Source organism: Artemia sp. Qi Xiang Cuo, chromosome 5, assembly GCF_049724085.1.
Source record: "Artemia sp. Qi Xiang Cuo chromosome 5, ASM4972408v1, whole genome shotgun sequence".
Classification (NCBI taxonomy): domain Eukaryota; kingdom Metazoa; phylum Arthropoda; class Branchiopoda; order Anostraca; family Artemiidae; genus Artemia; species Artemia sp. Qi Xiang Cuo.
In genome coordinates this window covers 77216936-77242971 of record NC_142798.1, presented here as the reverse complement: position 1 = coordinate 77242971, position 26036 = coordinate 77216936, and the positions used below count along the sequence as shown (strand labels likewise).

Here is a 26036-nt window from a genome sequence, read left to right as displayed (position 1 = left end):
GTTTTGCTACCAAGAACAGCCACCTGTTGAAAGCTTGTACCCATGATTTGTTATTGGGAGGGTGGGATGAGTGTAATTCTGAAAAGGCTAGAAAAAAAATAGAAGAATTATATGGACGACTTAGCGAATCAAGATGAGAAATTAGTATAGTTACAAAATTTCAGTGGCATTGCTTCTAGCTTCCCCATGTGGCAGCAAAATCCCCAAAAGAAGTATAAGATCAGGAAGTATGACAAGACCATATTTATCTCATTTAAATGTAAAAAAGAGGGAAAAATCACAAAATAAATGTTACAAATATAGTTAAAATCAGCGTCTTATATTTGTTTTTCTTAGACCAGCGCCCACGACCGATAATGCTCATTGGTCCACTGGCTGAATATGTCTTGGATAAACTGACAGACCAGCCCACGGAATACGTCCGATGTTTACCTGAAATTGTAAGAGCATCTGCATCATTCGTTGAGAAAGCCATGAATGACCTAATCTACTTGAATTGCCGAAGAAGAGGCTCCCACTTTGAATGTACCTCTGTTCAAGCTGTTAGAGATATTGCTGAATCGGTGAGTTAGGAGATATTGCTTATATTTAGATAAGGTTAGGGGATAAGCCGTTAATAAAGAGATACGCTGTTAGAGATATTGCTGAATCGGTGAGTTAGGATATATTGCTTTTACTTAGATAAGGTTAGGGGATAAGCTGTTAATAAAGAAATAAGCTGTTAGAGATATTGCTGAATCGGTGAGTTAAGAAATATTGCTTTTATTTAGATAAGGTTAGGAGATAAGCTGTTAATAAAGAAATAAGCTGTTAGATATTCCTGAATCGGTGAGTTAGGAGATAGTGCTTTTATTTAGATAAGGTTAGGGGATAAGCTGTTAATAAAGAGATAAGCTGTTAGATATTCCTGAATCGGTGAGTTAGGAGATATTGCTTTTATTTAGATAAGGTTAGGGGATAAGCTGTTAATAAAGAGATAAGCTGTTAGATATTCCTGAATCGGTGAGTTAGGAGATATTGCTTTTATTTAGATAAGGTTAGGGGATAAGCTGTTAATAAAGAAATAAGCTGTTAGAGATATTGCTGAATCGGTGAGTTAGGAGATATTGCTTATATTTAGATAAGGTTAGGGGATAAGCCGTTAATAAAGAGATACGCTGTTAGAGATATTGCTGAATCGGTGAGTTAGGATATATTGCTTTTACTTAGATAAGGTTAGGGGATAAGCTGTTAATAAAAAGATAAGCTGTTAGATATTCCTGAATCGGTGAGTTAGGAGATATTGCTTTTATTTAGATAAGGCTAGAGGATAAACTGTTAATAAAGAAATAAGCTGTTAGACATATTGCTGAATCGGTGAGTTTGGAGATATTGCTTTTATTTAGATAAGGCTAGGGGATAAGCCTTTAATAAAGAGATAAGCTGTTAGAGATATTGCTGAATCGGTGAGTTAGGATATATTGCTTTAATTTAGATAAGGTTGGGGGATAAGCTGTTAATAAAGAGATAAGCTGTTAGATATTCCTGAATCGGTGAGTTAGGAGATACTGCTTTTATTTAGATAAGGTTAGGGGATAAGCTGTTAATAAAGAGATAAGCCGTTAGAGATATTCCCGAATCGGTGAGTTAGGGAGGTTTTCAAAATTTTTATCTTTACTTTGACGGTAAATAGTCGTTTCCAGGTTAACCATTGTTTTGATATTTGGAAAAACAGTAATAGAGCCACGTGAATAAAAGTTTCAGGAATCAGCTCAAATATAAGATTTTGAAACTCCTTGAAATTTTAGTTCACCTAGCTCAACTGCTTATGTTTGAAATATTAAATTTTTCTGAAAAGCGATTGTATAGTCGCGCAAGCTTATGTGTATTTTGAAGTAAATTTTGTGTACATTGCTTTACTAAAAACGCGAAATCTTTTGCAGGGAATTCTAATTTATCTGATTCTTTAAAAAAAAAATGGAAAAAAATATAGGAATCAAGCATATTAGAATTTTCTGGGAGCAAAATCTATGCTTAAACTATTTGCATAGAATACTAATAAAAAATTTTCCCTTTTTTATCGCCTAGTTTCTAGAAACATTCCTTTGAAGTAGATAAGATCGAATTTTTAGGTATATGCGGATTTTATATGTCTTTTGTGTTTTCAATAAAGTACTTAATCTATTTATCAAATGCAAGAAAACTTTTAAGGGGTAACGATGTTCGACAGTTCTACAGTTTGAAATCTGGAAATTGGCATTATAAAGCTAGTGTGGCAAATCCAATTGTCAACTTTTTATTCCTTCGTTTTCTTTATTCCTTTATCTTTTTATTCCTCCTGATTTTTTTTAACCTCCCTTCATCTTTTTATACCTTTGTCAAAAATATGTAAATTGTGCGTCCCCTACAAAATTGTGGGAAGGCTCATTCATTGTGGGAGGGATCATGTTGTGGTTCATTGTTTGTGGGGGGTGGATATCACCTTTCAAGATATTTAAGGTGATAATTTCAAAATCTGAAATGGAGAACCCCTACCTTCCTCAATCCTGAAGTGTTGCGTATTTAAAATCTGCCAAAAAAAATTATTTAGTTTTATCTGGAGTTGACGCTCTATTCAAAATTTATGAAAATTCAATTCACTTAAAATTTGCAAAACTCAGTTCAAATGTATATATTTTAAATAAATAATTTTTGTCCCCCGAGATCTTTTTGGCCCCTCCCCATCCTATATTTCAAAAAATGTCTTTTTTGGTATTTTCATTGAAAAATTGCCTGTTTTGGGTATTTTCATTGGAAAAATCCAGGAAAAACAAAACTTTCCCCTCCCATAGATTTTGAAAAATACCTTGCACCCCCCCCCCTCCATTTCCCCATTAAAAATCTTGAATCATTGCCACTGATTAAAAACTGATGTTTCTATCGGAACTGATGAGCACTCAATTTAAGTTTGTATTTTAAAATAGATAATGTAGTAAGCTGACCCCCTCTAGGGGCCATACGGTACCCATTTTACCACAATAATTTAAACTTGAATAAATTTAAAATGTTTCATATTTGGAATTTGCAAGTGAAAATTCTTTAATCTTATCCAAAGTTTTTGTAATTAACAGTAGGCTATGAGTTTGCAGGGTACTCCTAGATGGTGTTAGTTTTTTTTTTCTCTCAGATAATAACTTTAATTTTCTGCCATATTACTTTTCCTTATAGTTTGTACACTATTGAGCTTTCTGAATATTTTCATTGTTTTTTTCTTTTCTCTTTATCTTTTAATTTTTTTTCTTTAATTGCATTATATTATATACTGTTGTTTCTCTCTTTTGTTCTTCTCTTCAAACAACTATATCTCGTCTTTTCATTTTTTCTTCTATTTTAATCGCAAAATTTAAATTACAGAATCGTTACTGCATATTGTACTTCCCCCTTCACTGTGAAGCATCTAAATCGCATGACAATACAATAATAATTTAATTGTTTGATTTGCAGTTTAATAAATTACAATTTCATTTGACAAGATTAAATCTGCATTACATTAAATGACATAGCAGTTTTTGTTTATGGTGTCGATTATTTTATTTTTTTATTATCATTAGAATTAACCATATTTAAGTTAAATATACTATTTAGTCTGAGTTAATTTTCATTTAATTAAATGAGTACATTATAGCCAAGGCCGTATTAAGGATTTTTTTTCTTTTTTTTTTTTTTTTTTTTTGCTAGAAAAAAATTGGTTGGTTTACCAAAAAAAAAATTTGAAAACGGATAAAAATTTTGTTTTTGTGTATTTTTGTTATGTTTTATGATTCGGACAAAAAAACAGGGGGCGGGGGTGTTCAAACCCCCTATCCCCCCCTGGATAGGTCTTGACTATGGCAATTTAAATGCATCTATATTTAATTACCTGCAAATTTTAATTGCAGAATCGTCATTGCGTATTAGACGTACCCCTTCACTGTGTTGAGAAGCTTCATCAATGCCGAATCTTCCCAATTGTCATTTTCATCAAGTTCAAATCTGTAAAACAGATTAGGGAAGTCAAAGACGGACGTTTGCCTGCTGAAAAATTGTCTGGTAAAGCCGCTAAAGAGATGTATGACCATGCCTCTAAGCTGGAGGTTGAATATAGGCACTTTATATCTGGTAAGTTGTTTTTTGTAGATTTCTAGATGATTTCTAAATTTCTCTTGTTTTTTAGATAACTAGGACACGTTGCACAAGAGGCAGTTTTAGGGGAGGGACAAAGGGGGCACTTGCCCTGGGCGCAGAAATTTTATGAGCGCAAACTTTCAAATAAATAATTTAATGACTATAATCATTTTGTAATTTTTGAAACTTCGTTCTTATTAAAATAAATTAGAAAAGCATTAAGTTTGAATAATAACTATTAAATAAATTATTAATTAATTAATACATTGAAAATATTTTTGTTAATAAATATTTTTTTTAATTTAGCCTGAAATTTTTTGGGAGACAGGAGGGAGGGCGCTAATCGAGATTTTGCCCCGGGCGCAAGAGAGGCCAGAACTGCGGCTATGTTTCACGGATGAAAGATGACAAATTGCCAAAGACTGGCCATTTCGGTCATCCATCTAGGACCAAGTGAAGAGCAGATCGACCCCAGAAAGGAGTGGGAAGAAAAAAATGGTTTAAGGAAATGGGAACTTAATTGGGGGGGGGGGGTATAAAGAGGGATAAAATAGAGTGTCCATAGCTGTGTTGACCCCAGGCGGCTTGGTGCTGTAAGGAGTAATTAGTAGTGGTTGCAGTAGTAGATTATCTCTAAAACTTTAATAACATTTCTTAAATTAATTTAATAAAATCAATTATAATAAATATAGTTAATTCTAAATACGTCAACTATATGATATTTGATGTAGTGCTATCATTTAACTACAATTCGATTACATTAATTGTTATTGTGATCATTATTAGATGTTATTGTGTTATTATATTATATTATTGTGTTATTATTATTATATGTTATTGTGATCATTATAATGTGTGATCATTATTTAATGACGGGAGAATAAAAAAGACTATCAGGGCTGGCCTAGTTTTTCACCACCTCTCACATTTTCAAGAGATCAGCAACTTCTATTTTGACTGCAGTCTTTGGTGCACCTGCAACCTCAAATTTCATCTCAACCTCGACTTCTGATTCCAAATATGGATTTCTTAAGTTTGCCGACATGAATGATTATTAGATACTAAGCCTAATTTCCACATAGAGGTTGAACATAGGCACTTTGTCTGGTTAGGGTGGAATTTTTCTTTTTTAGCATGTTTTCTTTTTTTAATTTTAATTACGGACTGTATCATTTGACTATTGAAAATTATTTACTGGTGGTGTACCGCATTTGAAGGGGTAAAATATGAGGGTACTTCCCTTTAGAAGATGATAAGGAATTTGGTCCCCATTGAAACTCTAGAAGAGTGCGCGCAGGGCTTCAAACAAGTCGTTATTTCTGCCAGAGTTTGACTTTCTGGCGTATCAGATGTTCTAATGAATCTGGGAAATTCAGTTTTTGGGGAAATATTTGGATCGTCAAGGAATGTGAATTTTGTTTTTAAGGCAAAGAGACTTTTCTTGAAATATATAAAAAAAATGTTTCAGTGACTAAAGTGTACGAGGCTTTTTTACGGCAACGATCTCGTCATTGCTTTTGTGGGTGACTGTAAAAAGTAAGAATTCGGAATTAGAAGTTGAGCTGGAGTTAGTTCAAGCCTGACAAGAGGAAAGTGGAACTTAGGTCTATCCCTTGGAACTTGCTGTGTTAAGGACCTTAGAAAACCTTTTCTTAATGAATTGGGGACTTAAATTTTATTCTTAGAATCAGAATTCTTCGGAATTTCAAGACCTTTTTTTCTTATTTTAATAATTGTGGCTCAGTTTAACATTGCGCGAGAAATATTTGATTCAGTAAAATGATATCGAAATTCGTTTTATATGATTCATATTTGTTTTATCAAATCTTGATAATTTCTGTCTCATAATTCACCTTTTTTTGAGTAGAAAACAAAATAAAAAGAATTTATACTATAAAGCCTGCGTGTACGCCATATAGCCCATGGTCGATACGTAGCCCCCTTGTACTGCTACTGCAGCCCGCGAAAGCTGTCGAAGTCAATGTAGAGGTGAATAAAAAAATAATGTTTCCGTTTGTGGCGGTAAATACTTGTGTACAGTATAAAGGAATTGTAAAAATCGTTGTCTATAGGTGAGGTATTTGAAAAAATTTATGCTATAGCCTAAGACATATTTTTTAGAGGATTCTTGAACGTACAGGTATTGAATTTTCGTAGGAGCACACTGTGCTAAAAAAAAGGAGTTCTATTTTTCCTTTTTTCGATTATTCTTCTGCGAAAGTTTTCTTATCGATGTTGCTATTATATTTTCCTCTTTTCTTTCCTCTTTTCTAGTTTTTCCTCTTTTACTGTTTGTTTTGTCAAATCCTTAAAATAACTCTTTTAATACCTAACATTTGGCTAAATAGGAAAAATTACACACAGTGCATATAGAGCCCCTAGTACTTACACTTCAGTTAGCAAACCCTGTTCCGGTGGTAATGTAGAGATGAACGAGAAAATAATATTCCAGTTTCTGGTAGTAATTCTTAAATGAATATACATAAAGAAACTATAAAAATCGTTGTCTGTATAGTTATGATGTTTCAAAAGGTGTTATGTTATGATCCTAGAGGTCTTTGTTTAATTTTTTTAAATAAAAGGTTATTCAAGGAACTATTTTATGGATTAATACGTAATCTTTCATATTAATAAATTTTATAAATTTGTTTCATATCTCCACCCTTGCCACTCTTATTGGGGCTGTCCTAAAAAATTAAAAAATTTAATTTTTAAAGTAGCAAGGACAGTGATAATGAAATCTGATTGTTTGGAATCGGCAAATGGAAAATTACACAAACATGTATATCGTTAAAAAACTAAGAATAATTGGGAATTCAATTTTTAATGCAAGAGACCTCCCTATGCAAAAAGATGAGTTAAAAACACCCAACACTCTAAGAAGGTGTGGTTGTCTTATGGAATCAACATACTGTTAATATTTGAATTTTTAAGGACAAAAAGCGTTGTCAAATTTAGCTAATCAGTTTTGCTTATTTATTTTTACGGTTCAACATGGCAACGCTGACGAAAATGTTATACTGCCCATCAAAGTTGATAATCTTGAAATAACTAAATGAAAAATCTTTGAAAATTGAGGTTTTCGGGTATGAGCAGATCAAAGATGTGTCCAGAAGCCAAAGGTCTTTTTACTTGATACTTTAAGACTAGTAAAAAATTTGATTGCAAATTTTGATATTATTTTCATCAGGCAGGCACGTAGGGGCAGGGGCGAATCTCCAGAATTTTTATTGGGGGGGGGGGGGGAAGAGGAGTCCATATCTGGATAGTCAAAGGACATGGGATGTATAATATTTTTCTCCACATTATTGGGGGGGGGGGGCAACTGCCCCCCATTGCCACCCCGAAACGACGCCCCTACGTAGGGGTGGGAGGTAAGGGGAAGAGTTGAACTCTTTGTTCTACTAAATAAAAAAAAACACGTATTTTGTGTAAAATTTTATTAATATGTTGTCAGTGTATCTATTGGATCAGTTTTTGCCTAAATTCGTACTCGGGTCGCAATAGTCATGAAAAAAGACCAGATAAAAGCTATTTGGGTTCCCCGGAAATCCTTTATTGAATATTTTATATATTATACATGAAATAAGGCAATGAATAAATAAGAAACAAAAATTAAAACAGGAATAAAGAAAAAAATAGTAATAAAAAAACATTGGAGCCATTGCTGATTAATGCCTGGCTCAAGCTTTTCTTTCGTAAAAACTGACCTAATGACATCCGACCCGCATCAGATGTCCTAGAATTTGTTTAATAATAAAAATAATATCACTCAGTGATTTTTTTTACTTATTTACTTATTTTATTTACATATTTTTACTCATCTATTTTACTTGTTTACTTATTTTTACTTACTTATTTACTTATTTTTACTCATCTATTGTGCTTGTTTTACTTACTTATTTATTTATTTTATTTATATTTTTTAAATATATTTTTTTAGTTATTTACTTATTTTACGATTTCAATCATCTATTTTACTTGTTCACTTATTTTTACTTACTTATTTACTTATTTTTACTCATGTATTTTTTACTTTTTTGTGCTTTTTTGCTTACTTATTTATTTATTTTATGTTCTTATTTTTACTCTTCTATTTTACTTTTTTTTACTTATTTATTTACTTTATTTACTCTTTATTATTTTACTCTTCTCTTCCTCGTTCTCTTTCTTATGACTTTCTAAGATTTTCTTGTATTTATTTCAGCTATTGTACCTGCTGGATCAAGTTTTGCGTATATTCGTACTCAAGTTGTGGCAGCCGTAAAAGAAGAGCAAAGAAAAACTATTTGGGTTCCCTCGGGGACCCTTTGGTAGAATATTTTTCATATTCTATTTACCATGTGATACTGTTTCGCTTTTTTATGTTACGTGGTCTTCTAAGTTCCTCTATTAGTGTTGATACAAATTTTGCCACGGTCCTCTACATAGAAGACGGGACTGGGAAGTCTTCTAAAAAGTTTTTTTTGAAAGTTAGATGAATTTTCATTACTTGTATTTTGTGTATTTTTTGGAAATTTTTTGGTCGCACATTTAAAAAAAATCTCCGTATAAAAGCTCCAGGATTTCTTAGCACAGCCAGAATTATTTTAAAATTATTTTTAAAATGCCACATTAATTGCAAAAAGGAACATATGATAGCATCGAAGGAACGATTCTAAAAATCTTATGACTAAAAAAAATGTTTACTGGCTTTTTACTGGCTTAAACTGTCATACAGAAGAACCAATGGGGTGGAATTTAATTTTTCCTTCTTTTTACTGGCTTAACCTTTCACACATGAGATTTTTCAAATCAGTTAGAATTTAAGAAGGCGGGGTCGTTTGTCTCTCCAGAAATTAGGAATAATGGGACTGGTTTACGGTAATACATACCAGATGTAAAACAGTGAAATCAAAGCGTACTTTTTTCCATACAATTATAGGAAAGTAATCTCTCTTTGGTCGTACTTTTGATATTTGGCAGATTAACTCTACATCAGGTTAAAGTCTTTTTGAAAATCTGAAGGCGATATCCCTCCCTCCTAAAGAAATCAAGAGAATAATAACGTGTTGTGGCTGTTGTTGTAACTTTTGTTGAATACTACGATGGATTAAACCTCTTATGGTTTATATGTATGTATGGTATGTATGGTTTATATGTATGTATGGTATGTATGGTTTATATGTATGGATTAAACCTCTTATGGTTTATCCCTTCTCTTTGGTTTTGGGTTTCTTCCCCGGTCAAATATCTGGATATAATCAGCGATATAATATAATCCTCCCCCTGCTGAAATACTAAAATTTCGAGAATCTGGTTCTACTTATTTAAATTTTATTTTATTAGCCCGCTCCCCTCCCCCGAAAAATTGTTTATTGCCCCGCCCCCTCTCCTGTCTCCCCGAAAAAATTCCTGCGGACATGGCTGGGTGCAAATAGTTTATATTATGAATCTATATGTATTATTAATGTACAATACCAATGTTAAGAAACGTTAAAGGAGGAATGATTCTGTAGTTTTTATTCGCAGAAGTAAGAGTGCCATGCGACTTTTAGAAAGCTTTTGAAATTGTTGAGGCTCTTTAACCTATGTGAAGAAGCGGGGGGAAAAAATCAAGAAAATTCAATTTATTTTACAGTATTCTGTCTTCTTTTAACTATATTAGCTACAGTGCGATAATATTTAAGAAAATGTAGATATCAAGATTTGTATCTGAAACCCTTTTCGTTCTGCTTCCTCTAGATTAAGGATTCTTCCTTTTTTGGAAACATATAATATATATAAAAAAGTATGTCTTTGCAATAGTGTTCTAAACCCCCCCCCCCCCCGTCCCTCCTCTCCAATGTCTTTTTTGATTTATAGCTAGTTTACCGTGTAAACCAAAAACTGCAAGTACGTGCCAGCCAGTCCAGAAACCCATATTTCTTCTTCTTCTTGTTGTTTGGATTCTTCTTGCACCGGAATCAAATTTCGGGTCCTGTGGGGGGTTGTTGCTGCTGAGATTGAAGCCCGGGTCCTGTATTACTAAGCAGAGATTATTCCCACTGCACCACTATCTAGCACGGATATTTCATTCTATCTGGGATAATTTCTAGCTGGGACACTCTAAAATAGTTTTATTTGCCTGAATTCATGTTCAAACTTGATTGTTGCTCATTTTAATGTTCGAATACGAAATATTTTTAATTTTACTTATTAAATATGTGGCTTTTAGTTTACTTACTGATAGACTGTTGGAACTTAAAAGCTATTTTGTTTTATTACATATGTTTTGCAGGTCACCGGAAAAATAAAAAAAAGTTTTCAGGTTTTCTGATAGACTTAATTTGTTTTTTGAGTCACCAAAATATCGCGAAAGATTTTTTGCTAACACGTAAAGGGGTCATGTCTGATATTTTCACTTGTCGAATATCTTCGCCAAGAACTGTTTGCTGAACACAGATATACGACTTTTTTAGCAATTTGATTTTACGACTTTTTTGGCAATTTGACAGAAAAAATGCTTAGCTCAAAATTAGGGAATATTGTACTTTCAGCCTTAGTGTCGCAATATTGTTATTGTTAATATGTCAATTAAACCAACCTTTTCCAGGTCTCTGCCTCTTTTAGGGGGTTGGGCGACCAAATTCACCAAAACTACAACAACAAAATTTTAATTATAGAAAGCTCTGCGAAAAGTTGTAAAGATTGTGAAATTTTGAATGGTATCCGGCCCAATAATTCCTAGAATTAATTAAAACAACAAAATATGCGAATTGTTGAAAATCATAGATGCTGTGTGAGGTGTATAAAAATTGTAAGATTTTAGCTGGCCCCGGCCTCGTGGCCGGCCCCGCGTAAGTGCCTGAATTTGAGCTTATACTAGTGGAGCTACATTTGCTTGTTTGACAATCGTCTACCATGCCTTTCGTGTTTAGGATAATCATTTCTTTATTGTGTTATGTTCTTCTTCTTCTTCATACTACTGTATTTAGTATATGCCGGAACTGTATTTTAGATCTCTAATGTTATTATATCTTGACTCGTTATAAAAAGATGTGAAATAAATGCTTTTTAGCGTTTTTACGTTCTTTTAGTATATAATAGCTCTGCATTGTTAATTTAAGGGCAAGCGTTTCTAAGAAATTTAGACGTACGCTAACGCTACAGACGTTATTTTATATCCTAAGTGGTTAAGGTACGTTAAGCATAACCTTCACGAAACAAAAAACATGCATAGAAGAGAGAAACGAGGACAATAACAGCCAGTGAAAAACAGAAGAAAAAATTATAAAAATATTTTGGCTGAGATCTCCAGTCAACCGTCCTCAGTGCAGAATAATAAAAAATACAGATTAAAGTCCAAAGGACATCATAAAAACCAAACCTCAAAATAAACACTGAAACTAAAATTATTTTGAGGATCTGTGACTTTTATCTGTATCTTTTATTATTATTCTGCACTGTGGAGCAATATTTCTTTACATCTTTAATCTTTATCTTTTATTATTATTCGGCACTGTGGAGCAATTTTTCTTTACATCTTTTATCTGTATCTTTTATTATTATTCTGCACTGTGGAGCAATATTTCTTTACATCTTTTATCTGTATCTTTTATAATTATTCTGCACTGTGGAGCAATTTTTCTTTACGTCTTTTATCTGTATCTTTTATCATTATTCTGCACTGTGGAGCAATTTTTCTTTACATCTTTTATCTGTATCTTTTATAATTATTCTGCACTGTGGAGCAATTTTTCTTTACGTCTTTTATCTGTATCTTTTATTATTATTCTGCACTGTGGAGCAATATTTCTTTACATCTTTTATCTGTATCTTTTATCATTATTCTGCACTGTGGAGCAATTTTTCTTTACATCTTTTATCTGTATCTTTTATCATTATTCTGCACTGTGGAGCAATTTTTAATTACATCTTTTATCTGTATCTTTTATTATTATTCTGCACTGTGGAGCAATATTTCTTTACATCTTTTATCTGTATCTTTTATCATTATTCTGCACTGTGGAGCAATATTTCTTTACATCTTTTATCTGTATCTTCTATCATTATTCTGCACTGGGGAGCAATTTTTCTTTACATCTTTTATCTGTATCTTATATTATTATTCTGCACTGTGGAGCAATATTTGTTTACATCTTTTATCTGTATCTTTTATCATTATTCTGCACTGTGGAGCAATTTTTCTTTACATCTTTTATCTGTATCTTCTATTATTATTCTGCACTGTGAAGCAATATTTCTTTACATCTTTTATCTGTATCTTTTATCATTATTCTGCACTGTGGAGCAATTTTTCTTTACATCTTTTATCTGTATCTTATATTATTATTCTGCACTGTGGAGCAATTTTTCTTTACATCTTTTATCTGTATCTTTTATTATTATTCTGCACTGGGGAGCAATTTTTCTTTACATCTTTTATCTGTATCTTTTATTATTATTCTGCAATGTGGAGCAATTTTTCTTTACATCTTTTATCTGTATCTTTTATTATTATTCTGCACTGTGGAGCAAAAACTTTGCAATAAGTGTAACTCTATCACATTACGCTAACGAAGAAATCCATAAAACCATCATAATCATTGTCTAGACTCATCATAAGCAGATAGTTCAAAAAACAAAAATGTTGAATGCAATATCAAGCTCGCGTGCAGGCCTCATCTTTTAACTTGGAGTCCAACATATTATATGACGTCAATATATCAGTTGCATTAAATATTCGAATAATCTTACAGTTTCTATACCAACGAGGCAAATACAAAAGATATTTACAATAACGGAAGCACAAAACTCTAATATCCTGCATATCACTAGTATTTAAAAATGCGCGCAAACCTGATAGAAAAAGAATGGAATGGTCACAATGTGTAGAATAAAGTTCAGCCAAGGCCTTACGAGAATGTCAGCCACGATTTGGACAACTTTAGCATAACCTGCTTTAAGCTTATTCTTAATATCAGTAAGTGCACTAGTTCGGATAGCTGAAACAGAAGAGCAGATACTAATCCCGAGCCAACGCAACGCAGGAACCAGCTTAACTGAAAATGAACTACAACTCAAATCACTACTTGGGTTCTTAGAACTGAAAACTAAATACTCACATTTTTCAGCATTAAGCAATAGGCCAATTTTTCAAAAAGCTTAGAAACAAACTGGGTAGACTTAGCTAGGGTGAATTTCGAACGGCTAATAAGTAATAAATCATCTGCATAAGCAATATAAGATAAATTAGTTAGGCCCGTAAAGCACGACCGAAAAATACGAGAAAGCACAGGGTATAAACAACCATTAAAAAGATATGGTGACAGAACCCCTCCCTGCCTAAGTCCAGACCGAATAGGAATATTACCAAAAAAGATCTCTCCTGACCGGAGTCGAACATACGAATTTGAATACCAAAAACTAAGGACATAACAGACGAATATAGCCCAAGCTGGGTAAGCTTGGGCTAGAGACATTAGGATATTTTATAGGTGGCTGTGACAAACCGAGTCAAAAGCTATTGGTATCTAACATGCATAAATGCACTTCAGATCCATCTTTTCATGCTGAATTAATAAAGAAGTAAGAATGCGATGTGCATGTTGGCATCCTATATTTGGTTTAAACCTAAATTGATTCGACACATAATCAACTTTTGGAAGAATTTCAGGAAGTAGGACATATTCAAAAACTTTGCTCAACGAACGGGCTACTGTAATAGGTCTATATGATGCACAATTAGTCGGATTTTTGCCACGTTTAAGAATCGAAGTGACACTCCCGCACAAAAAAGAATCAGGCACCAAAGACGTACATAAGCAAATTTGAAATAGTAATGCAAATGAAAAATCGATTCTTTTGAATGAATATGAAGGTGAAAAACACTAATACCATCAATATCATACGATTTAGATTTTAATTCGTTTTTCTACGATTAACGAATCACACGGTCAGTAGAAACGGGACGCACATGGAAAATTCTCGCAGGTAATACATAAGAACAGAGGCTAGCAAACTGAGAATGAAGCGCATAATTCATAATATTAAAAATCTTGTTATAATGATTAATCCAAGAGACATTAGGGATCCGATCGGCAGTAGTAGGTGAATCAAATTTCGCAACATTAATCACTTGTTTCCACTGACTAGAGGTCTTTGGAAATTCCACACCATTGTACCTTACTGTGCAAAGATAACGTTTAAATTCCAACTTCGTTTTCTGTTTAATGTCAAAAAGGTGACCCCTTAAAGGACGGCTCCTCATGGCCAAAGTGTCTCAAGTCTAACGCCCTAACCACTTGACTTTTTTTCAAATATAATGTTGGTTGTCTATAAGGGGAGAGACAAATCGGATACCCTGCCATTTCCTGTTAAGAGAGAAGAACCCCCTCCCTCCATAAAAATATTTGGACACCGATTATTTAACAAGAAACTTGGTTTAAAACTTGACCTCCTTAAAAATCTGAAAATTATATATAAAAAGGTAAAGCTTTTTCGCGTACACCTGCGTTTTGAACGACAGGATATTCTTGCTTTATTATAATTTCAAAGAGTAATTACTGTAAAAAATCGACAATAATATTTAATGAGACAATCTATGTAATGGTATTTAAACTTCCTGTCCTAAAGCAACAATAGTGTAATGGAATTGGTCTTGGCTACTTATATCAATCACCGGCTCTTCCGAGGGGTACCCCACTCTTCACCATCTGGTGTATATATCGGGGCTCTACACGCAGCGCACTTCATTGCACTCTGCGGCCACTTCTATAACTCTGTTTCTCCTCATGCCTCGTGCGGTGCACTTCATTCACGTCTGATACATGCCACTTGTGTGGCATATGCCCTCGGATTTGACCATACCTAAATTTTAGAATTTTTTCATTGGCTGTAATTTTCCCCTGTCAGTAATATCGTCTGTTAGGCTATAGTGCTGTAAGACCCTGTAATTTATTTTCTTTGCCACTTTTCTCCCAAGTTTATTTTCAAGTTGAACAAGAGAGAGACAAAAAAAAGAGAGGGAAGGGAAGACTTTCAAATGCAACCTTTCGATATGTATTGGCCAAAACCTGTTATAAAGCAGATATGGAAGATACAATATTCACAATCAATCGTTTTTGACGGATTCGTAGGATTCAAAACTATTTTTATGAAAAGTTGAGAATTTTTGTGAGAACTGTGGAAGAGCCTTTATAAGGAGCCTTTCAGAAAAAATTGATAGATACCGTTTGGTTTTTGGCTGACATACCCCAGTTGGCTAAAATCTCTTTTTAAAATTAATATTTCTAAAACAGTATTTTTCTTGATCACGTGGGGATATTTTCCAAGCAGATGATCATTTGCCTACAATATAGTCAAAACTGACAATGTATCTTATTTGCCACTTTTTTTCAGATGTTTTTTTTTTCAATGTTATAATTCAATATAATTGATTTCCCTAGATGATAATTTGTATGCGTATATAATGAACATGGGTAATTTGCAATAGAATATCCTAAAAAACATTATCGATGTCTCGAAATTACCAAGTTCTTTAGGCCAGTGTATTATTAGGCCAGTAGTATTATTTTTTGGAAATCAATAAGCATACCTGTACTAAAACGGACTAAAATGCAGTTTGCACGTTCAAGTACACGGAAAGCACCATCAGTAAAATAAAAAGCACATTTCTGGCAAAAAGGAAAAATAAATCCGAATATATTTTCAAAAGGTATTATAATCTTGAATACTCAAACCGAGAGGTTGCTCTCTCCCGAAATGTCTGTACAGGTGGGCCCAGCGCCCAGATGTGCCAAGCCGGTGTGCCCAGGTGTGCTGGTCCAATCATTCCTCTATAAATTCCTTTCAGAAATTTAGAATAGTCAACTTTAAGTCAAGTTTACCTAACATGCGTGAATTATGTTTGATGCAGTTAAAAGCTCTGGAAAAAAGCTTAGGAGTGCCCAGCCGGTGCCCAGGGAGGGTGTACAGTGGTGCCCAGAGAGAGAGCAACCCCTCGACTCAAACCTTCCAAAAATATACCAGCAGGTTTGTATTTGGCTATAACCCAAATTTCCGAAACCAGTGGCTTATCATCCTTACCACTTTTCTTTGAAGGTTGTTTTTCAGTTTAAACGATTTGGCATCCAAACCACTCTATAGACTATAAACCCTATAAAAGAGATAAAAAATTCAAACGATGTTAGTATTCAGCTTTAGTCTACTATGTTTAGCCATTATGGTCTTAGAAACTGCGTATAGAAAGTTCACCGTTCGGATACAGTATACCAGCAATCAGGGCCGTATCCAGGATTTTTTTCGGGGGTTTTTTTCGGAGGGGGGATACAAAAAAACTTTAAAAACGCATAAAAATTCACTTATGTATATCTTTGTTACGTTTTTACGAGTCTGACAAACATTTCGGGGGGGAGGGGCTCAAACCCCATAGTCCCCTCCCTGGATACGGCATAGCCAGCAATATTTCTTTTTCACCTCTTTTCCCGAATGTTATTTTTCTGGTCAAGCAATCTACCAATTCATTCAGCAAATGAATGTAAGTAAAATGCATCATTAGATTATAAATATCGGGTAGTTCTGCTATAGGTCTTCAAGAAAAAAGAAGATTGATAGCCAAGACTAGAAAAATTTGATTTCGTCTGTGAATACTATTATTATTTTTTCTTGACCAATTTGGATAACAATAGTAATAAGTATAGAAGCATATCTTGCATTCTGAATCTGTGAAACAGAGGAATAATTCTGATCATTTCGCCAGCAGAGTTGTTCGGCAGAGCTGTTCGGCTACAACAGAGGTATTCAATTTTTTTTTCCGTGTTGCAGCTCCCTAAAAACACTAGATTTTTTTCCCGACTTCCTAACACATCAGATTTTCTTCAAAATGTTTGATGTTCTTGAGAAATTGAGGAATTTCTTTGTTTTAAACGATTATTCATTTAACAACGAAAAATTAAAAACGTGGATAATATTATATATAATAATAATATATAATAATAATAATAATAAATATATAAAAATAATAATATATAAAAATAATAATAATAAAAATATAATAATATAATAATATAATAAAATATAATAATAATAATAATAAAAATAATAATAATATATATTTTTAACTATAACTATTTCGGTGATCAAACACTTCATGATGACAAACTGTAATCAAGGAGCGACTCGGCTCAATAGTGCCCGAATATATATATATAAAAAAAAACTATAACAATTATTACATCAAAAGAATTGAAAAAGAATATACATCGAATTCATTAAGTTTGATTTTACCTATTGAAAGCTACGAGCCTGAGAAAATTTGTCTAATTTTCAAAAAGGGGGAAATACCCAAAAAGCCAAAAGATCTTAATGAGAATCACACCATCAGATTCACTATATCACAAAACTGTACTATAGAGGTTTGAAGCTCCTGTCTACGAAAATGTTGAATTTATATTTTTGGCCAGAAGAAAGATCACGGATGCGAATTTATTTTTATCATTTTTTTTCCCCAGGGTGATCACACCAAACAAACATTCCTAGAAGATCGGGAGACGGCTAATTCATACAGAAACTTAAATTTCTACTGTCACACCTGAGTGATGAAAAATATTGGAGGTCAATTCAGGGCCCTATCCAGGTTTTTGTTTGGAGGGGGAGGGGGTATTTTGATCGCGGGGGGAGGGGAGTTACACACATACAGAAAAACTTTGAAACGCATGAAAAAATTCATTTAAATGTATTTTTGTTACGTTTTCACGTGTCCGACAAACATTTCGAGGGGAGGATCAAACCCCCTAGCCCCCTGGATACAGCCTTGGGGCAACTGGCACCCCTCTCATGCCGCCTTTTTCCAAAAGACATCTGATAAGATTTTTAGATAGCCATTTTGTTCTATATAGTCGAAAGATCCAATAACTTTGCCTCTGTATATTCCATACCCATATATGAGGGAAATTCTCCCCTCCACAATCCCTCACTCTTTACATTGAAGTCTAAATTTTTGTCCCAATGCTTTAAGAACGACTCCTGAAACACAATTGGGCTATATTTGAATAAGAAGTATTTTGAAATATTTATAAACCTTAGTGCAAAGAGTGAGGGATTAATGAGGGAAAAGCCCCCCTCATATACGGGATAATGGGTGTTCGTTTTAAGTTTTAATGTTGCTCTACATTTTCAGTTGAAAAAAAAACTTTTATTTAATTTAATTTTTTTTTGTTTAATATCCTTTTCGGGTCTAGATAGCCACCATGATCTTGCTCGCAGTTGCTGTCGTGGTGCAAATGCATTCAATAAGAGCTGAGAGGGATGGGTTTGTTATTCCTACACAACTTTTAAAGACCCAGAACTAAATTGGGTATGGCAACCCTCATTTCTTGTTCAACGTTAATTTTTGAGTGATTTCCACTTTTTATTACCGGGACAACCGAAAGACCAGCTTCACATAAATCGGATGTTGCAAATGAAATTAATATTTATAGAGTTTTACCACTAAGCATTAGTGGTAAGTTTCTATTTTATTTTTACATTTTTTACTTATTTAGTAAAAAATGTTAAATTTTTAATGTTATTGAATTCACAGTTCGTAACAACGTAGGCTACTGTGAGATAGGTTTAATGCATTCTTTTGTTGTGTGTTAACATCATGCAGTGAATTTCTTCACATGAGATCTAAATAAGTAAAAAATAAGTAAGAACAAATTTTTAATAACTTAAACTTATTTACTAAAAAATAAGTAAAATTATCAAAAATTTCAATAGAAAGCTCTATTCTATTAAAAATTCTATTTTTATTCATGTCCAAAAATCAGAAAGTTCCATGTTTTGCCTTCAATGTATTGTCACAAGATAACTCAACAAGAGATTCCTTTTCTAAGGAGGTAAATTCAGACGAGCCCTCGGCTCTAAATGGGCCTTAAGTTCATGTAAATTCCTTAATATTAGTAGTTACCTATTATGCACTTTCACGGATACAAGCGATGTATCCGTGAAAGTATAGGCACTTGAAAGTTTACATACATATCTATGACGTATGCGTAATATTGCCTTTAAACTTTAAACTAATTTGACGGTTACCAGGGTCATTTGCGTACAAACAGGTCTACAGGTCTTTACACTCGATGAACGAAGAAATTTCAAATTTCAATGTCTTTTTTTTTTTAGGTCAAAAACCAGTGTCTCTTCTTTTTTTTAATATAATTATTTTTTTTATATATTAAGGTTTAAATTTTTATAAATCAACAGTTTGGAATAGTTTATTATAGAGATAGCATTTTTTTTAATTACATAGAAAAAATAATTAGCGATTGGATAATTTTAACAAGAAATGACCGAAAAGTGTTTTGGAGGAGATGGAATGAATGTGTACTGTATAATACACAAGTGATGATTTGCACAGTGTTGTCAATTTTAAATAGTTTAGAAATAAAAAAAATTAACAAGAAATGCCTGAAAAGTGTTTTGAGGGAGTTGAGTTGCACGAGGGTTGACTTGCACGAGGGTTCAGTTACATACGGGTTCAGTTGCACGGGGATTAGTTAAATGGGGGTCGAGTAGCACGGAGGTTCAGTTGTACGGGGTTCCGGTTATAGAGGGGTTCAGTTACATGGGGGTTCAGTTGCACGGGGGTATCCCTTTTTCGAAAATCGGGCTCCCTGTTTTCAAAATCCCTTTTTCTTCTGAGGCTTGGAGCATTTGCTGGCTAGATATTAAACGTAATGAAATTTATATAATTGCAATCTGCATAAAAAACCCAATTCTTGTCAATTGTTATCAAAATTCCATTTTTTGAGTTTTGGTTACAATTGAGCTAAGTCGCTCCTTCATTACAATTTAACACTATGAACTATTTGATAAAACTTATTGGGCTAACGTCCTATTTTTAATTAATCTTGTAGCACTCCGGAGTTTTTGAAGCACGATTCACGCTTTTAAAGCTTAGTATTTCTGAGTCCAGTTGAAATGCGCACCATTTTAGAAAATTCTCTTTTGGGGGAAGCTTTTGGTTCCTTTACATATACGTAAAGGACTGAAATACCCTTACAGGAACTAGAACTTTTTATCTACCGTGAAAATATTCACAAGTATGGTATTAATTTTTCTATCTTCCACTGAAAAATTTAGAATTGAACTGTGTGTACATGTGTGTACATGTGAGGACACACATGTACACTGATGTACATTTTAGTAAAGTAATAAATTAACTTACCTAACTAACTTCTATATTCGTCTATTTTTCTTCTGGCAAAAAATACAAAGTTGCAGATTTTATTTCTGTTACATGTACGTAAAGGACTGAAATACCCTTACAGGAACTAGAACTTTTTATCTACCGTGAAAATATTCACAAGTATGGTATTACTTTTTCTATCTTCCACTGAAAAATTTAGAATTGAACTGTGTTTACATGTGTTTACATGTGAGTACACACATGTACACTGATGTACTTTTTAGTAAAGTACTAAATTAACTTACGTAACTAACTTCTATATTCGTCTATTTTTCTTCTGGCAAAAAATACAAAGTTGCAGATTTTATTTCTGTTACATCTACGTAATGGACTGAAATACCCTTACAGGAAGTAGAACTTTTTATCTACCGTGAAAATATTCACAAGTATGGTATTACTTTTTCTATCTTCCACTGAAAAATTTAGAATTGAGCTGTGTGTACATGTGTGTACATGTGAGTATACACATGTACACTGATGTACATTTTAGTAAAGTAATAAATTAACTTACGTAACTAACTTCTATATTCGTCTATTTTTCTTCTGGCAAAAAATACAAAGTTGCAGATTTTATTTCTGTTACATCTACGTAAAGGACTGAAATACCCTTACAGGAAGTAGAACTTTTTATCTACCGTGAAAATATTCACAAGTATGGTATTACTTTTTCTATCTTCCACTGAAAAATTTAGAATTGAGCTGTGTGTACATGTGTGTACATGTGAGTATACACATGTACACTGATGTACATTTTAGTAAAGTAATAAATTAACTTACGTAACTAACTTCTATATTCGTCTATTTTTCTTCTGGCAAAAAATACAAAGTTGCAGATTTTATTTCTGTTACATCTACGTAAAGGACTGAAATACCCTTACAGGAAGTAGAACTTTTTATCTACCGTGAAAATATTCACAAGTATGGTATTACTTTTTCTATCTTCCACTGAAAAATTTAGACTTGAGCTGTGTGTACATGTGTGTACATGTGAGTATACACATGTACACTGATGTACATTTTAGTAAAGTAATAAATTAACTTACGTAACTAACTTCTATATTCGTCTATTTTTCTTCTGGCAAAAAATACAAAGTTGCAGATTTTATTTCTGTTCGTTTTAATGTCGCTCCATACTTTCAGTCTTAAAAACTTGTTTTGTTTTTTTTTATTTAATTTATGATCGTTTTTTAGTTAATGCAGCTTTTATTTGCATAAAAATTTTACTTTTCTTTTGCTAAATGGATGTCTTTAAAAATTAACTTACGTGACTAACTTCTATATTCGTCTATTTTTCTTCTGACAAAAAATACAAAGTTGCAGATCACACACACGCATGACTGACATAGTTATTATATATTTCGAATATGCCTAAAAAAATGGCTTTATAAAAATTTGCCTTGTGTAACTTTGGGGAAATTGAACATTGAATGGAGCATATTTACCCGTTCAGTTTTTTTTTTTTTTTTTTTTTTTTTCAATTTAACAGCGCCATATAACATTTAAATGTCAATCAAATTAGTCCCTAAAGTAGGATTTCCGCTAAAAACCAAAGCATAAACTGAAGCTAGCTTCAAAAATTTAACCTAAAAGATTTATATTACCATAGTTACGAAGTGTTTATAGAATTGATGGTCTTTAAAAAGACCGTTGGTTTGTCATGAGTATGATGACTCTTCTAATAATTCATCATTGTTTGTTATCTACTCAGTGTGATTCCAATCTCTATTAGGGACTTGCTTCTTCTGCTTAGAATATCTGACACACATAGTACGAGAAGGAATATGTATTGGTACCCATTTACTAAAAAATCGAACTTCGTCCTCGGGGGTGTGTATCTTACCCGGAAATTTCTCACAACCAAAATCTTTCAGGTTGAATATTGGTATATCTGACTTGCATTTCTCAATTAAAAGTCTATCAGAGGGTACAGTCCCTTTTGCATAAAGTGCAGTTACACCAAAAAAACAGCATATCTCTCTAACTTCATCCTGAACATGGGATAAATCCTTCCCCTTGGTATATGATGGATGAATCGTTCTATTATACAAACCCATTTTGTTTATAAAGTAAAGTGTACTCCGCCAGCTCTCTTCACTGTACGCATACATATTATAGTTTATAAGCCAGTGATAACAAGAGACCTCCTGAAGATCAGTAGTCATCAGTAGAAATGAGCATTCAAAAATCACACCACACGCTGATTTCTTCACCCCAATGTACTCACAATCAAAATTCCCATACATTTTTGAACTTATACTGATAGAATGGGCATTCAAAACTGTTTAAAAAATCCAAATTGAAATTACATTATATACCAAAGAAACTGAATACATTAACATCTAAAACAAAGCATATGCAACGCTAAGATATCTATTATCAGATTCAAACAATTAATACCCGCAAGCATATGCGAGTCAAATTTCATCTTAAAGTGCCAACGTATCTGATAGAATAATCTAAGTCTTATGATCAATTTCATAAAACCTATAATTTTCACCTTTTTCTCCATTAAGCATCAATTACTTCAAGAAATTAATTCCACATTTTTGCAGATAGGAGCTTGAAACTTATGTATTCCGTGATTAAGTTATTTTTACTATTAAAAAAAAAAATATCTGTCAGTTAAGTTAAATTAAGGGGGAGGGAGGGGGAAATTCGGGGTGCAGACTAATTTTTTCGTAGTTACCAAATGGGGTGGTACAGGGGTTATTTTTTACGGGGGGCCAATTAAAAGTTTATTTTCCCGAACGAGGGATTTCCAAAATAAAATATATTTTAGTTCGGTTTTCGGTTGGAGTTTATCCTAAAATTTTTAAATTGAAAAATTAGTGTGATGTTCTATTAGTAAAGATAATCTTTAATGCTTTTATCATCAAAGATGTGGACTTTTGTAGTTTTTACAGAGTATAAGTAGTTTGTACGGGAATTAATTTTGCATGTGGAGGAGGGTTTCCAATTTTTTTTTCCGGAAACGTGAGCTAACTTTTAAAATAAATTTTAGGTCTTTCTTCTTAGGGATTTGATACTCAAATTTTTAAATTGAAAAAATGAGTGTGCTGTTCTATTAGTAAAGAGAATCTTTCATGTTTTTATCATTAAAAATGGGGTATTTTTGAGTTTTGACAGAGTCGTAGGATTTTGTACGGGACTTAATTTTACATGGGGAGGAGGGTTTCCAAATTTTTTTTTCCGGACACGTGAGCTAACTTTTAATTTAAATTTTAGCTCTTTCGTCTTAGGGGTTTGCTCCTCAAATTTTTAAATTTAAAAATGAGTGTGCTGTTCTATTAGTCAAGTCAAACTTTCATGCTTTTATCATCAAAAATGTGGAATTTTGTGGTTTTGAAATAGTAGAAGGATTTTGTACGGGGCTTAATTTTACATGAGGAGGGGGTTTCCAGGGGTGAAATTTTCAGGGGAAACTTTACAGATTTTTTTTTCCGGAAACGTGAGCTAACTTTTAAATTAAATTTTAGGTCTTTCGTCTGATTGATTTGCTCCTCAAATTTTTAAATTTAAAAATGAGTGTGCTGTTCTTGTTTATAAGATAAACTTTAAATAATTTAAAATACCAAATTGTTTCTAGGTATTTTTGTAATGAGTATACGTTTGGGTTACTTTACATTAAAGGACAGTTTTGATAGTTGTAACAAATTTTTTTTTTTCCGGAAAATATTTAAAAAAATTATATAGTTGTAGTTTACGTTCTTCTTAGTTAGGTTATAATAAAAATTGTTTTAATATAATAGTTAGTTAATGTATCTTATTAATTTTTATATATAAAGCTTTTTTACTCCAAAATTTAGACTTTTGGAGTTTTTACAGAGTAGAAGTATTTTGTACGGGGATTAATTTTACATGAGGAGGGGGGTTTCCAGGGGTGCCCTTTTCAGCGGCCAAAGGGAAAGATTTTTTTTTCCTGCCACGTGAGTTTAATATTATAATAATATTGATTACTTGCGTCTGATTTATTTGATACTCATTAAATTTTATCGAAAATTTTGTTTGCCGTACTAGTATAAATTATTCACTTAATTGCTTTCCAAAACCAAAATGGTTATTAATTTATTTTTTTAAGAATAGAAGGATTTTGTACGGGGATTAATTTTACATGGGGAGAGGCATTGTACAACATGTTACAGGGAAATTTTCAGACTTAGATTTTTTCGGAAACTAACTTTTAAATTAAATTTTAGGTCTTTGTCTTAGGGTGTTATAATCAAATTTTTTAATATATATTCTTTTTATCCTGTATATTTGTTAATAGACACATTAATGCTAGTTAAATAAAAAATGTAGTCGTTTGTAGTTTTTACATAGTATTAGTTTTTATTCCGGTGATTAATTTTAACTGAGGAGGGGGTTTCCAGGGTGAAATTTTCAGGGGAAACTTTACAGATTTTTTTTCCGGATACGTGAGCTAACTTTTAAATTATATTTTAGGTCTTTTGTCTTAGGGTTTTTCTCCTGATATTTTTAAATTGAAAATTGAGTGTGCTGTTCTATTAGTAAAGAGAATCTTTCATGCTTTTATCATCAAAAATGTAGAAGTTTGCAGTTTTGACAGAATAGAAGGATTTTGTACGGGGATTAATTTTACATGAGGAGGGGGTTTCCAGGGTGAAATTTTCAGGGGAAACTTTACAGATTTTTTTTCCGGAAACTGGCATTATTTAGAAAACGATAATACAATAAATTAAAAAAAAACTGTCACAAAACCGCATCGATAAATAAATGAAACCCAAAATTAACATAAATTTTTTTTTTTTTTTTTTGAAGGGGGAGGGAGGGATTTTTTTTTTTTTTTTTTTTTTTGAAGGTGGAGGGAGGCATTTTTCCGTGGAGATGGGGCTAGATTTACTGGCATTATTTAGAAAACGATAATACAATAAATTAAAAAAGTTTTTCAACTGAAAGTAAGGAGCAAAATTAAAAACTTAAAACGAAGAGAATTATTACGTATACGCTAAACAGTTCATGATAAAAAGATAGTTTCATTTTTCTAAGGTTAATTTAGATGAGGTTATGTGCGCGCACATAACCTCATCTAAATTAACCTTAGAAAAATGAAACTATCTTTTTTTATCATGAACTGTTTAGCGTATACGTAATAATTCTCTTCGTTTTAAGTTTTTTAATTTTGCTCCTTACTTTCATTTTAAAAAAATTTTTTTAATTTTTTTTATTATCTTTTTATAAATAATTAAATAAAAAATATTCCCATCTCCATGCAAAAATCCCTCCCTCCCCCGGCAAAAAAAAAAAAAAAAAAAAAAAAATCCCTCCCTCCCCCTTCAAGAAAAAAAAAAAAATGTATGTTCATTTTGGGTTTCATTTATTTATCGATGCGGATTTGTGACAGTTTTTTTTTAATTTATTGTATTATCGTTTTCTAAATAATGCCAGTTTCCGAAAAAAAAATCTGTAAAGTTTCCCCTGAAAATTTCACCCCAGGAAACCCACCTCCTCATGTAAAATTAACCCCCGTACAACATACTTCGACTCTGTAAAAACTGAAAAAGTAAACATTTTTGATGATAAAATCTTGAAATATTCTATTTAATCATATAAAATCAAACACGATTTTAAATTTAAAAATTTGAGGGGCAAAACCCTAAGACAAAAGACCTAAAATTTAATTTAAAAGTTAGTTTCCGGAAAAAAAAAATATGTAAAGTTTCCCTGAAAATTTCACCCTGGAAACCCCCTCCTCATGTAAAATTAA

The 26036-nt window shown here is 32.5% G+C and overlaps 1 protein-coding gene across 1 annotated transcript in view; it reads left to right on the top strand.

The window, feature by feature from the left end:
• The window catches only part of Dlg5 (MAGUK family member discs large 5), a 195504-nt gene extending 184345 nt beyond the window's left edge, over window positions 1-11159 (top strand). Inside the window, exons 23-25 of the mRNA XM_089089949.1 lie at window positions 337-563; window positions 3897-4116; window positions 8330-11159. Of these exons, the coding sequence (XP_088946075.1) occupies window positions 337-563; window positions 3897-4116; window positions 8330-8439 (557 nt within the window). The 3' untranslated portion in view covers window positions 8440-11159. The remainder of the gene's footprint in view (window positions 1-336; window positions 564-3896; window positions 4117-8329) is intronic.
• The last annotated feature ends 14877 nt before the right edge of the window (window positions 11160-26036 follow it).